The sequence below is a fragment of the Nesoenas mayeri genome, assembly GCF_963082525.1.
Source record: "Nesoenas mayeri genome assembly, chromosome: 6".
Classification (NCBI taxonomy): domain Eukaryota; kingdom Metazoa; phylum Chordata; class Aves; order Columbiformes; family Columbidae; genus Nesoenas; species Nesoenas mayeri.
Window position 1 is genome coordinate 23,411,828 of NC_137545.1, and position 13,862 is coordinate 23,425,689.

The window sequence follows — 13,862 nt, forward strand, 5'->3', positions numbered from 1 at the left end:
TGACCCGATATAATTGACAAACACTATACTTTATGTTGAGATATTTGAAGCTATTAATTGTTTAAATACTAAGAAACAAACAATTCAAGTGCTGCATGCCCCAAAACTCTTTCATGCACAATCATAAGCAACAAGGCCCAGATCTGCCTGTTACAGAAATTAAGCGAGTTTTCTTTAACATTTGACATAAATAGTTAAGTAAAAGCTAAATGTTCCCAGTCCTCCACACAAATAGATGTGGTGTAATTTACTGATTTAACTAGTACGTTTGATCCACAAAGCAAAGCAGTTACCTTAAACACAGCTTATAAAACCCAAGTATGGAAGTACATATGCATACATATGTATATATGCAAAGACAGGTATGACAGGTAAATATATAGAGAGATACATGGGATTTTATATATGAAAACACCAAATTGAAAGTTGCAATATCAAAAACTCAAAATATAGGTGACTGCAGAATAAAAGTTTCCCAGTCACTTTCAATTAGCCATGACGGTAAGAATACTTAATTTTTACTAAGTAGAACTGCATGTTTCTTCTTCTCTTCTTCCTTACTTCAAGATATAGATTAAAAAGAAATAGCTACTAATTTAATAAGAATAACTAAAACTTTTTTTTCCTGTGAACTTTGTGTTGTATTCTAAATATAACACCATAATACCATTAATTTGCTAAAGAAATTTCAATGACTGCTGTATCCAAGACTTTCATAAGTGTAAAGGAATAAATCTTCACAGCAACTGTTGGGAATTTAACCATTTCTAAAAATGGACTTTTTCAGCAAAAACAGTTGTCAAAATACTTCTAATCATTCCATAAACTCAAAACCACATAGCAGATGTTATTGCATTGAAAGAAAAAAAAATAATAAAAAAAAACTTTTAAAAGTACTGATTTTCAGTGAAATAATCTAGATTATGAAAATATTTTCCATTCCTCAGTCAAACACAAGCAAGTTAATCAAGATCGTTTTTCTACACAGCAGAACCTGAGAGAATTTACACTTAGGAAAAACAAGATCCTGCTGTAAAGCCTGTACTTTCAACATAATAGAAGGTTACAGCAACTGAGATTATGCAAAACCTATGCTTTCCTTAATTCTGTACATAAATTTAAGATGCAAATTTCTACCATATTAAAATTTGAGGCTCTATGAAGAAATAATATTAAATGTTATTACTCCAGATTAAAGAAAATGGAGTCTTTAAAAGGCAGACTAACTTCAGGACATTTTATATTAAAAGGCAAATACTTTAAAACACATCACACACATTTAATAATTTCATCCACCGTGTATTAAGAAAAAATAAGAATAAAACAATGTCCCACAGATAATGTGTTCTCTTTTAAATACTTTCAAGATAATTTAATCTATTCCTTAGCAATTACGTATTCAGTATTATCTGTCCTAGAAAACACAGCTTTAAGCCTCTTAAGAAGTATTTAGTGAACAAGTGGATACAGCAGAGGGATCTGAGGGGAGGTTTTGTTTAACTGTTTGATTAAAATCTTACTAACATGGAAATAAATAAAAATATAAAAAAGCAAGCAGTCAACCACACAAAAACTTACCAACATCCATGGCAGTTTCCATGAAGCTTTTCTGCCTTGAGGCAAATTCAGCCAACAATTTCTGTTGTCTTTCTCTGGCTTTCTGTCGTCTGAGTAAAAGAAGAAGGGAAAAAAGAAGAAAAAACAGTATATATAATGGAGGAAAAAAAAGTTTATAGGGTCAGGCTGATTACAGTTGCCACCTTCAACAATATCACTCAAAATTCAAGCTTTCTCTAAATAAAGATTATTTTTCAAGCCTAAACCAGGAATCTCTTGCTTTAAAAGCAGAGTTTAAGACTTTTTTTTTTTTCCCCAGTCTGGAAAAAAAGGAATGAAATCCTGTCCTTAAAAACCTTTCAGAAAAGCAAAGGATCTTTTAACAGATTAGGACATGGCATCATAAGGAAAAGAACCCAAAACCTTATTCTTGAAAGTTATTTTTCTGTTACATAAGGGAAGAATAACAAAGCGAAATGTCAACCATTGTACAAAAACAAGCACTTTTGTGAGCAACCAGCTTTCAAGAGTTAATAATAATAATAGTCTGTCTCACTTCTGATATCAAGGTTGATGCCAAGGGAAAAAACTACGAATAATTTATTTTCCAGCTAAGGCTCCTCATACTGATTCCTTCTTCCCCACCTCCACCCAAGATACTGGTCACCAACAGCTTTTACACCTGGACTTGAAGTCTGTGATTGCTTAGAGACTGAAGGACCGTATCTCCCTGGAGCCAAGCTGACTTCACTAACTTTTTCCTCATCACTTAACACAGCTTTGGATTTACAAATGGAAGACATTAGAAACTCTTTCTTCTCTTTCTGTTTAAACTCCATTAGTGATCTGTACAAGACTACATGACCAGCTATTCTCTAACTCCCTATATATACATACTGCAGCAAGTAGCGGAATAATGATGGATGTAAAAAGATACAGAAAACAGACACTGATTTTCTGAAGTATAAAGAAAGGATCTTAATGTTGACACGAGTTTACAAATACAGGAAATGGGAGAGTAGAGGTTGAAAAACCCAACAGAACTCATACCACAACAGCCCACCACCCACATAGCACATGGCTGGGGCTTCAGGCAGCACCTCTCCAGTGTAGCTCAGGATGCTCCGTCACAGCTACAAACTCCAGGCATCAGCATTTACAGTGATTTTTTTTTTCCCCCTGCCCAGAGGTGATTCAGATAACCAACAAGGGATTTCAAAACATCAGCTGGGACCTGATGTGCTGATGGGTGAGTACTCTTTAGTCTCCAGCACTGTCTGCTTATCACTGTCTTGGCCCAGGACCAGGCATACACAGGCCCCAAGCAGCCAATTTACTGCAACCTCTTATCCTGAGGTGGCCTGTTCATAACTCAAAGCTGCTAACTTGTTTTCTTAAAGGCACCTTAAAAACCCAAATATCTCTACCCATTTATCAGTCACGTTGTTCAGTCACCATTTCTCAAAATAACTTCTATTTACAACAATCCTAAGATCCATTATCCGGAGGATCATACCAGGGCATTCATTAAACCTGTTTTTATTTACTTCCCCCTGGGAATTTCTCAATATATGCCCTGACTAAAAGCAGAGTGACTGTAAATAGAGGCCTTTAATAAGACGACATAAACAAACTCTGACAGATTCAGTACAGCTCAGTAATTTTCCATGATGGCCCATGGGAGTTTGACACTGCAATCAAAAAAATACTGCAAGCAGTTCAAGCTCTCTTCCAGTTCTGCATTTCGGTTTCTATGGTGACAGCCCATTGCCTGAGCGATGACAAGTTTGTTATTATATGTTGAAGTAACCAAAAAGGGTGATCACCACTCACAGTCTGCTTGATCTTCACCAATACAAAACCGGACTTGAGTGTGAAAGAAAAACAAAACAAACCAGTAAAAATTGCAGCCTGAATATATGAGCACTGCCAGTCTATGAGATTAGTAATTTCAATTATCACACTGTCATGGGTCCCCAATGCCATTACAGATTTGGGGAGAAGAAAACAGTCACTCAGAACAAAGAACCAGAAACATTTACTTTCATTATTATGTTAGCCTCAGAACTTAACTGAAAACTTAAAGTCCTTAAAAATATAACATCTGTTATAGGGGGAAAGGAATGACCTTATCCTTTTCTATTTGAAAAGTTACTTAATTCATTGATTCCCTAGCTTCTCCTGTACATAAATCTAGCACTACTAAGCACAATAATGAGCAGGTGTCCAAGATGTAGCTGTGTTTTATCTAAAGCAGCCATTCAGCCTGTCTTTTCTTGAAAGACAATTTTACAAATTTTACATGCTAAACCTTGACTATTTATCTTGTTTACTGAACTATTTCAATGGATGCTGAAGTTAAATGATTAACAGAACACCTGCAAGAAAAAAATAATTTTACTTCGTAAAGTATGTAACTTATAAAATATATTTTTAAAAATGTTTAATTTTTCAAGTATAGATCTTGGACATATTGGAGAGAAGTTAGTGAAAAAATTATTTTCAAACAAATAGTATCAGCATAATTAAAGGTAATCCTGACACCAACTAAGTCAGACGGCTCCATGTTTCTATCCAAATTTCTAGAACCATCATTATACAGTCTGGTTACATAAACCATTAATACAGCAAAATACTGAAGAGACAAGCACTTGAATATTCTTGTCCACTCCAGCCTGTGTCCTGTTTCTGCTGCAGTGAACATGGCAAGTTCTCCATCCCAACCACCCCACTCTCTAAACCTCAACCTTCTAACCCTCCCTTCACATGCCATGTTTCAGTGTTTGGCACTAACCAGCTGCCAATCTCTGCCACAGGCCCATCCAGCCAACGTTTCTTTCCAATTGGTGCCATTCAGTTCCCTAAATGCCAATCTTTGTCTTAAATGTGCTCTCCAGGCACTTGCATTCTTGGTCCGCATTCTCCTTCTCCTATCAGGTCTCAAGACCCCATTCCCTCTCATCAATATTTTCACTACAAATAGGTTCTTTCATGTGCTTCTCTTGTCTGAGTACTCTGTCCTGACAAACCAGTTCTTCCCTAACAAACCCACGCAATACAAATAACAATACTAAAAAAAAAAATCTTTTAACTCATCTTGAGGTTGCGCAGTTGAGCGTCAAAAATTATACAGTCTTAATTCTGCACCTTTGTATATATGAGTGGCATACCCAGCAACACGAAGGGTGAGTGTGTGTACCACATAAAGTCACCCATGTAAACCATGTATATGCAACACGGATAAAGAAGAAAACTGCAGAATTAAGACTTTTAACAAGCAATTCATGCAAAGACCTAGAGACAGATGAATCAATAGATGCACAACACATACTGCCCTTCTACCGCTCCTTTATTATTGTTACCTTTCTTCTTTATCCAAAGCTTTCTTCTCTGCAGAACTAATCTTTTTTGGTGGTACAGGAGGTGTCACCTTTCTGCATATCTCTTCGATTATACGTTTATTCAATCTGCTCTGTAAAGCAGCTTTCAATAAAATTCTTTCTACTGCCGTCATCCCATCACCATGACAGTATCTTGAACTTTCTGGATGGATTAAAACATCCACGTCATCCAACCATGGAGGATAGTAAGAGTTTTGTTTTCCTGAGAGTTTGTGATGCAATTTAATCAGCAAGGACAGTATGCTTTCCTTGACTTCTAGAATGGCTGTGGTTAGCTGTGGAGTTGCACCAAGTGCTGACCATTTCATTGATGTTTTGGGTCGAACCACTTGATTTGCCTCGCTGGTGTTCCGATTGATGATCTCCTGGAATTTCTTTCTACGTTCTGCGACCAAACTGAACACTTGAGCTGTCCCCGAATTCTTGGGGAAAATAAACAAACAAACATAATATTTAATTTTTGAGAATACAAGCATAAAAACCATATATTTATATAGCTACAGAAAATACTTTAGATAAGGAGAAGAGCACAGAACATTTAAAGCTTTCTTTCCCCTTCCAAAATCTATTGAAATTTGGTATAGCAAAATACTAAGCCTGCATGTCATGCTTCTATACATGTCTGTCATGCATAGCTGCACAACAGCCTAGTATAAAATGAAAATATAATCCATACTGAAACAGCTAATAACCTGTTTTGTCCTAGTCAAACTTGGAATTCTGTTCTTCAAGTCATAGTTCCTTACTTTTTCTTGAATATTCATGTTTTTTATATTTTATGCCATTTACATGCCTTTACTAAAGTCTACTGAGTGCTTACACACAGCAGAACACAGGTGAGCCTACACATCCCCATGGGCATTGCCCACTTTTTGTGGATTTATTAGCGGAGATCCAGAAGCCACATATCCATATTTGCAAGCAGTGTTTGCTATTCAGAGCATATGAGTGCATATTAATGACAGAGCCTGTTCAAATGTATCTAGTCTATGCTACCATTGCTTTCAGTCTCAAATAAGGATACATGGAAGCAACTCACATATACCAAATACATAGCAAACAGATGTTCATTGAATATTTTGAATGTGAAATTCAGAATGCTTGAACATCTTACCCTCCTCTTCTCAGAAGGCTGGATAGCCAAAAGGCATCAAATACTTCAGAGATCAGATATTAAAAAGATATTCTGACTATCATCTTCCCTACCTTCTTTATGTTTTAGTCTATTTCATCTCGCCTGCTGACTTTAAATTTTCATCTATTTTGCTAACATTAACATGCAATAGGAATATCCATTGTATTTCACTACATCTGGCATATAATACTCCCAAGTGCTATTTAAAAAAGCAATCCTGACACAGAGATTATATTATCTACCAGCTATAAATCTTTAAGGAACCCACCATTTGCATATTGATTTTGTTTTCACCAAAAAAAAAACCCACACTCAAAAAAACAAAGAACAAAACAAAACAAAAAACCCAATCCCAAAAAAGACAAACAAAAACACCCACTAACCCACCCCCCAAAAATTTGCCACTAATAATTTCAAATGCATTTTCAATGTAAGGTTAAACTTACCTAAATTCAAGAAAGCTAGGACTACTCTACATTATTAAATGTTAGTAATATCTTGGCAAAACAAAACAGGCCTAAACACAAAGCCTCAAGCAGTAAGCTATCAATGACACTTTATATTTGATAGAAAGCTTTTATTTCAAAATATGTATTAAAAATGTAAGGGCATGTCTTTGCTTAAAAGCCTACTACCTAAGGAAAAAAAAAAGCACGAGTCCTTGCAATATGAATTAAAGAAAATTCAGGAAAATTAGAAATTTCACTGAGTGTTAAGGTAAGCACAGTTAAAGCCATGTTGCTAGTTAATCGCTTAGGAGGACAGACTGCACACAGATCTACCTCTCTCTGGAGGCTCTTCCGCCTTGAACTCTGGTAGATTGAGGATAAAAAAAGTCATTAAATACGTCATTTGGAAGGAGGTATCATTTGAAATAATTTCTATTTCTGTTATCAGTACACTTAGGAAAGACAAATATCCTAAGAAATTCATAAAAACAGTAAAAAATAATCCTAACAACAATAAAGTCAAATGGGTAATAACTTAAACTAATCTATAAAAAGGACTGGCATTTGTATGTACATACTTGTGATGCAGCTAAACCATCAGAACTCGTACTTGCAGGTGGTTCCCTCTTCACCTCTGGAGCAGTTTCCGGTACTCTCACTCGGACATAGTTAATGAAGTGACGCATGTTAGAAACCAAGTTACTACCAGGAAACCAACTGTCATGGCAACGCTCTTGTCCACCTGCAGATTCCTAAAATAATAATTTTTTTAAAGTATACATTCTCTTACATGTTACAATAATTAATGTTGCTTTTATAACTGTATTACAGATACCATCATCTCTCCATGAGACAGGAACAATATGATGAACAGTATGTACCTCACTAAAGCTGATATTATGATACAACTGATGCCTACCATGACAACTACACGTCTGATAAATACATAAATCTACACATTTGATTTGAATATGATCAAGTACATGCAATCAGTGCTACCTAGCAGAAGTGAAAGGAACTACTCAGTAATCCAAAGCTGTACAATCTAAGATTAATACAAAAAATCCTAACTATACAGAAGTCAATCTCCGAAAAAAGTGTGGCAGATCCTTAGTCATGTAAGCAATGTTAAACAGTATGAAAATCATGAAAGTCAAATACCATAAGGGAACCTGGAATAATGAAAATAATGTTGCTTTATGTTTGAATTCTCATCAAAAGCACAGCTAAAACTTTGGCTAATCCACATCTTTTAGAAGATACAGACCTTTAGCGATAAAGCACTCAGTGACAACAGTTTCAGTTGAAAACCTAGAAATCTAAGCAAGCTTTAGATTCAATCACTGTAATTTTTTTTGCACTCAATTTCAAGTACTAATTTACAGAGTAGTAAAGATGCAACTAATCTGTGTTGTCAGGTTACATATATGGAAACTGTTGAAAAAAATAACAAGATACCATACTCCTCGTCACAACAGTATTTTATTTTCTTTCTTTTTTTCTTAATTGATCCCTGCATAAGTAAATAAACACATTTTATTCTCATTCCTATGCTAAAATTGTCATTTTAATAAACAGCTTTTTTTAAAGAACACTGAATAATTAGCAAATACTTTACATTTTAATTAAAAAGATAGTCTTTGTTCTTACCTCTTCATCTAACTCTTGTTCTGGAGAATTTTCCAACCCCAGCTCAATTAAATACAAAACCATGCAAAGCACGTGTTCTGATAAATTCTGATGATCCATTAAAATCTAGGCAGAAAAACAAGACATTCGTATCTTAAAAAGTTTTATCTTTGATACTCTCACCATCAAACAAACAGAACAAAAAAACTCAAACAAACCCCCACAACTGCCAAAAAGTGTGCTCACAAGACCGGTATCATGAGATACGAAAATCCTAATCAGGCAGAACACCATAACAACACGTGTTACCCTAGTGAATTTTTGTAGACACTGAGCATCGATTTTAGCATTTTAATTACTTTTGATTGTTGCATAGTAATACTTTCAAACTCCTGTCATAACCATAAAAATACAGTTAAGAAAAATTATTTTCAAGAGCAGTGAATTGTCTGCTCAAGTTCCTGGAATATCTACTCTTAAACATCAGCAAGATATTTTAAATTTCACTCATGTTAATGACTGATGGATCCAACAAAATACCTGATTAGTGATTATGCTATAGGATAAAAAAAAATGTTCCAAGTAGGTCAAGAATAGTAAGAGTAGTAACATTAATATAGCTCTCCAATAACAGTAATGGTACACTAGTACAAAATAAGACATAAGATTTTGGATGTGATGGATCAACAGGAGTGCTGTATTTAGAAGACAGGAAATCATTATTCCATTCAGCCTAAGACTTCAATATATCTAAACATAAAGAGTGTATATAATTTTTTTCTTTTTTTTTTTTAAAGAGGATTAAAAATTATTTTTGATGTTTAGAAAAAACTAACTTTTGAGCATCAGCACAAGAGTAAAATTTCATTTTACATCTCTTTCCAGTCAAACAAACCTGTCCCTTACAATTGTTCCTAGTTCAAGCTGTGATCTAATTAAGAGCACTCGAAGTGCCAGGCAAAGCTGCACAGATGGCACTCCTGTCAGCTCCGAGCAGAGCTGCACCCGGCCAGCACCAGCACCAGCACCCTCCCTTCTCATGGGACAAGGCACTGTAAGGCCTCAGAAGTTGCTAGTCCGACAAGTGACACTTGCATAACTGGGAACACCAGAAGGGTTAATGTGAATTCAGTTCACAACCAGCTTCACATAATCTTTTTTAATTACAAATAACAAATAACCTTATCTTTAAATTAATAAATGTCCCTATCTTTCTCCTAAAACAGCTTTCAATGCTTTGAGAGGAAGAACCAGTGCTGCTGAAATTAAAAAGCAGGACAACTTTCCTCTTGAGAGTATTCTGAATTAGAGGGGAGAAAATAGCATGAAATTACAAGTTACAAAAAAATGGATGAGAAAATATGTTTAAAATTTCATTGTAGACAGGTTACTTTAGAAATGAATAGTTTTAGAGTGTAGCCTAGTAAAGTTTTAAATGCAATTTGGTTTTGAACAGGCCAAATTTCCTATGTAGAAAACACCCATTAGAAAGAGAGGGATAAAAGTTGTTAAAACAAATACTGTTTTACAATAGCTTTTCTAAATTATGTTTGAGCAGCCAATTTGAACATATCAAATAAAATCTGAGATTATGGAGATGATTTAATTAAAAGAGGCATTCAGTATTACATTAATATGAAGAATATGTGCAGATACACCAGTGAGAATCAAATGCCATGTTGACTAACAATTCTGAAAAGTCAAATTGTCAAATGTAGTTTATTGTTCTTCTGTAGACAGTCCCACAAGTCAAGAGGTATAAAACCTGTCATAAATTGGCAAAATTTCACAAATAGACAAAATATAATTTAAGCCAACCCATGGAAATCACTAAATGATTTCTACCATCCATAAATCTCGTAGAAATGTATTCAGCATTCCAGCTAAAAGAGCAACCAAGAAATTTTAAGGTTCTCAAGATGAAGCTTCTTAATGGAATAAGAGAAAGAATGGCCAAAAAAACCAAAAAACAAACAGAAAAAAACACCAAAAAACCCAAACAATGAGCAAGACGGTAAAACATGATGCATTCCTTCTCCATTTTTCTTCCATGTTGACATATTATTTCATCTTATACATAATGTCAAGGTCCGCTTTCCTTCAGCAGCCTTCCTATAAGTCTCCTGTCCAGAACTTTCTCTGGATATGCTCCTTCCCCAGCCTCTGCTACATATCATACTGCCGCATCTCAGCCTTGTTCTTCACTGTGCAGCGCTCAGGCATCCCAGCCCCTGCAGCAGGCTGGGGGTGAGCAGGGTTAAACATACTGCACACAGCAGCTTCTCTGGCCAAGACCACGGAAATCCCTGAAAAACAAGGTACTGCTCTCTGGACAAAGTTCTATTGGCTCTGGTGTGGGGCTGACTTGCTTTGGACTTCAACAGTTAACAGAATAAAATAAAAAGCCATTGAACACGCAAATAATGTGACTATGCAATGTCTACAGTTTGCCTAAATTCAGGTCCAGAATCTTAATAAAAGAACCTTTAAAACATGGGAAAAGGACGAGTATTTTGTCCTTCCGTCCTGGAAACTCATGGCAGAACAGGCATTCAGCATGATAAATGTCAGCCATTGGTTATATTTTGGCAAGATAAGGAACTAGACGTCTGACAACAGAAAACCTTGACCAACCAGGTCAAGATGTTGTACTACTGAGCTTCCAAAAGTTTCCTTCAATAGTTTCTGCATATTAAATTCAGTCTTCACCATAACATGTCTCATTCTATTATGGGTAAGGAAGAATTAGTAGTAAAACAGAATTTTTTTTGTATTTTATATTGTTTAAATAGATTTTTAAAATTGCACTGATTACATAGCAAAACCTATAGTTTACTGAAGTCATTAATTTGTAAGCAATATGAAGCTTTTTAGAAAGAGTCCTTTTCTATCACAAGGATGACATCTATTGAATGAATTCAGATAAAATCTTCATTCATCTTAATGATACACTGACAACTTATATGATACTTCATTAGAGAAAGAAATCAGCTGATACAACTCCATGGGAATAAGCCTGGCTCTTTGTGAATATCACAGTTATTATGATACTTAAAAACAGGTGTTTCACAGTGAAACAAAACTTTAGGGGAGCTGGGAGCACTTTAAAAAGTAGAAAAGGAAAGCATGCCCAGGAAAAGCACTACTCAATCAAACCACTTTTTATAGTCCCTCATCTGCCTCTGCAGCATGCTGGTTTGAAAGCACTATTCCAAGAACAAAGACAAATATTCAAAGTCTCATTTTCTGATGAATGTACTCTTCAAAAAAGATGAAAGTGGTAGAAAAACCTCATACTATACTTAGAAAAGAAATCAAACAAAAAAATATATAAATTAGAACCTGGCTACTGTAAATAACCTATTCAAAAATCATGCTTTTAAGAACTCCTGTTCTAAAAAAGTGGAAGTAAAATACTGAATTTAATGAGAATTATGACTGTACCTTGTAAAGAAGTGTGAACAGCACAATGTGCAGAGTTTTACAGTGCAAAAGCTTTATGAGACCTTTGTAACTTGGATGTAGTGGTGTTCTCTTCTTATAAGGAGGCCATGGGTTCCCAGGGAATTTACCACTTTGCTTTAAACTGTTGAAACAGATGAGACTTCTGTTAAACACTGCAGTAACATAAACACCTGCCACTGCTATATATACCTATCCCGCATTCTTTTTATTTAGATCAACTTCAACATTGATGAGCATTTCTATGCCATTTAATATATTTAAGCAGCATTCCAAAAATGCATACATGAGCTGAATCCGGTCTTATTTTTCTGTGGATTACCACTAATTTAAACGACCTTTACTTGTAAAGTGAAATGGAGTTTTAATTACTGTTATGAATTTAAGCTATGAATTTAAGAATTGAATTTCATTTTAAGTCACATAGAGATGAAAAACTTTTCACTCCACCCAAATCCACATTAGTCAGACATCCAACACAGATATGTCACATCTGTAGGAACGGATTACAGGCAACGCTACGAAACACTAGACATGGATGGAATGTTAAGGGACAGTGTTAAGACCAAATCATCTTGTTTCTTAGAATTTAAGAGGGTGCCAAAGTGTTTTTCCTGTATTTAAATCAGAAATTTAATCCACTCGTGTTTTCTGTCATGGGTGAATACATAGAAAAAACCCCACACTGTCTCCAAAATAATTTCAAAACACAGAACACGGTACTGTGCATCATGTACCTAAGTGTAAAATAAAAGTAGATATGGCTGCTTTCTTCAAGTAATTTTGAACTGACTTCTAAACATTAACTTTTGGTTAAGTATTTTTAGCTGTGATGACATCCACTACTTTGTCTGTGGCACTCCAGATTTATTTTTAAACATTTATGGAATAGTAACAGACTAAGCTAACCAAAACCCCGATTCTGCCAGTAAACTTGTAACCTATTTCCTCAATGACAAATATGGGGCCTGAAAACACAAATAACACTATTGGCATTACCAGACAGTGAAAACAAAAAAAAACAAAAAAATGTATTCTGCAATGAGCAACAATACTATATTACATTTCCAAAAATGATCCAACTTACAATGCTGTATATCTATCCATTGCAGACTGCACATCTCTACGGTAAACCGTTCGAAGTATTACCATGACAGGGTCGAATTCCTTATCCCAGACTTCAGCTGTTGTTTTAAAGAAGTCACATGTTAAAATTCTCTTTATAGACCTTACAACATGTTCTGGATTATCCTTAACTACCCTTAATTACATAATTTTCTATTAGATTTTTTTTTTTCAGATAAGTACAGTAATTTTTACTAATTCTTACTAATAATACTTACTACAATAATAATTATGACTACTTATCAAGATATAAAAATTTCACCAAAAATATTTTTCTTAGCTCCAAAACAAAAAATTAAAAATCAAACAAGGTAATATATCTTTTCTATCAACAAGCTTTATTTAAGCATCTTCTAGCTTTCCTTTCTATTACATAATAGTTCACAATGTGGGATAAAAAAGAAAAACCACATATTTCTGATAAAATAACACTTGTAACACATGCTGAGTTTAAAAAAAAATTTAAATGTACATTAATGTATTTATCCAATTGTAAGTATATGAAGGCAGTCCTAAAAAACACCTTCTCTGTACACATCTTGGTTTGCTCTTTTTAATTTACAAGTACATGGAAAGCAAAGGTTTTAGCTGTTTTTCACTCAGTGCAAGCCCTCTGGAAAATAGGAAGTAAAGTCTGCAGAGCTGTTAGCAGGTAGGCGATATTTACCTATTAAGTGCAATGAGCCAAATGACTACACCACCATTTTTTGTTCAGTCACAAATGGTCAAGTTTCTTACCAAGTAATGTTTGTGATAAATCCTTTACAAACCTACCTTTGTTTAATAATTAATATCTATCTATGCATTATTTTGGCATTAAAATGTTAAGTTATCCTCATTTAATTTAGTAACTTTAAAGTAACACCCAGAGTGGCTTTCCAGAGCAATTACAAACAGAAAAGCCCAAACTGTAAAGATATCCCACTTAACTTCTATTTTTTTTTTCCTATTTACAAGTCATTAAAAAAAAAACAAAAAACAAAAAACTCTAGGTTTCCAACCTAAAGCCAAAGGAAGCTGTTCGTTCTATGAATTGTTTGGAAATGTTTAGCTCCTGCAGCACAGCAACACAATGGCCAGATTCACTGATCCCATCAAAGGACG

At 34.7% G+C, this 13,862-nt stretch overlaps 1 protein-coding gene across 1 annotated transcript in view; it reads right to left on the reverse strand.

The window, feature by feature from the left end:
• Positions 1 to 13,862, reverse strand: part of UBR3 (ubiquitin protein ligase E3 component n-recognin 3) — a 120,038-nt gene that overhangs the window by 58,704 nt on the left and 47,472 nt on the right. Inside the window, exons 19-24 of the mRNA XM_080346430.1 lie at positions 12,721 to 12,817; positions 11,616 to 11,757; positions 8,193 to 8,297; positions 7,121 to 7,294; positions 4,920 to 5,380; positions 1,579 to 1,667 (exon numbers count right to left, since the gene is read on the reverse strand). Of these exons, the coding sequence (XP_080202556.1) occupies positions 1,579 to 1,667; positions 4,920 to 5,380; positions 7,121 to 7,294; positions 8,193 to 8,297; positions 11,616 to 11,757; positions 12,721 to 12,817 (1,068 nt within the window). The remainder of the gene's footprint in view (positions 1 to 1,578; positions 1,668 to 4,919; positions 5,381 to 7,120; positions 7,295 to 8,192; positions 8,298 to 11,615; positions 11,758 to 12,720; positions 12,818 to 13,862) is intronic.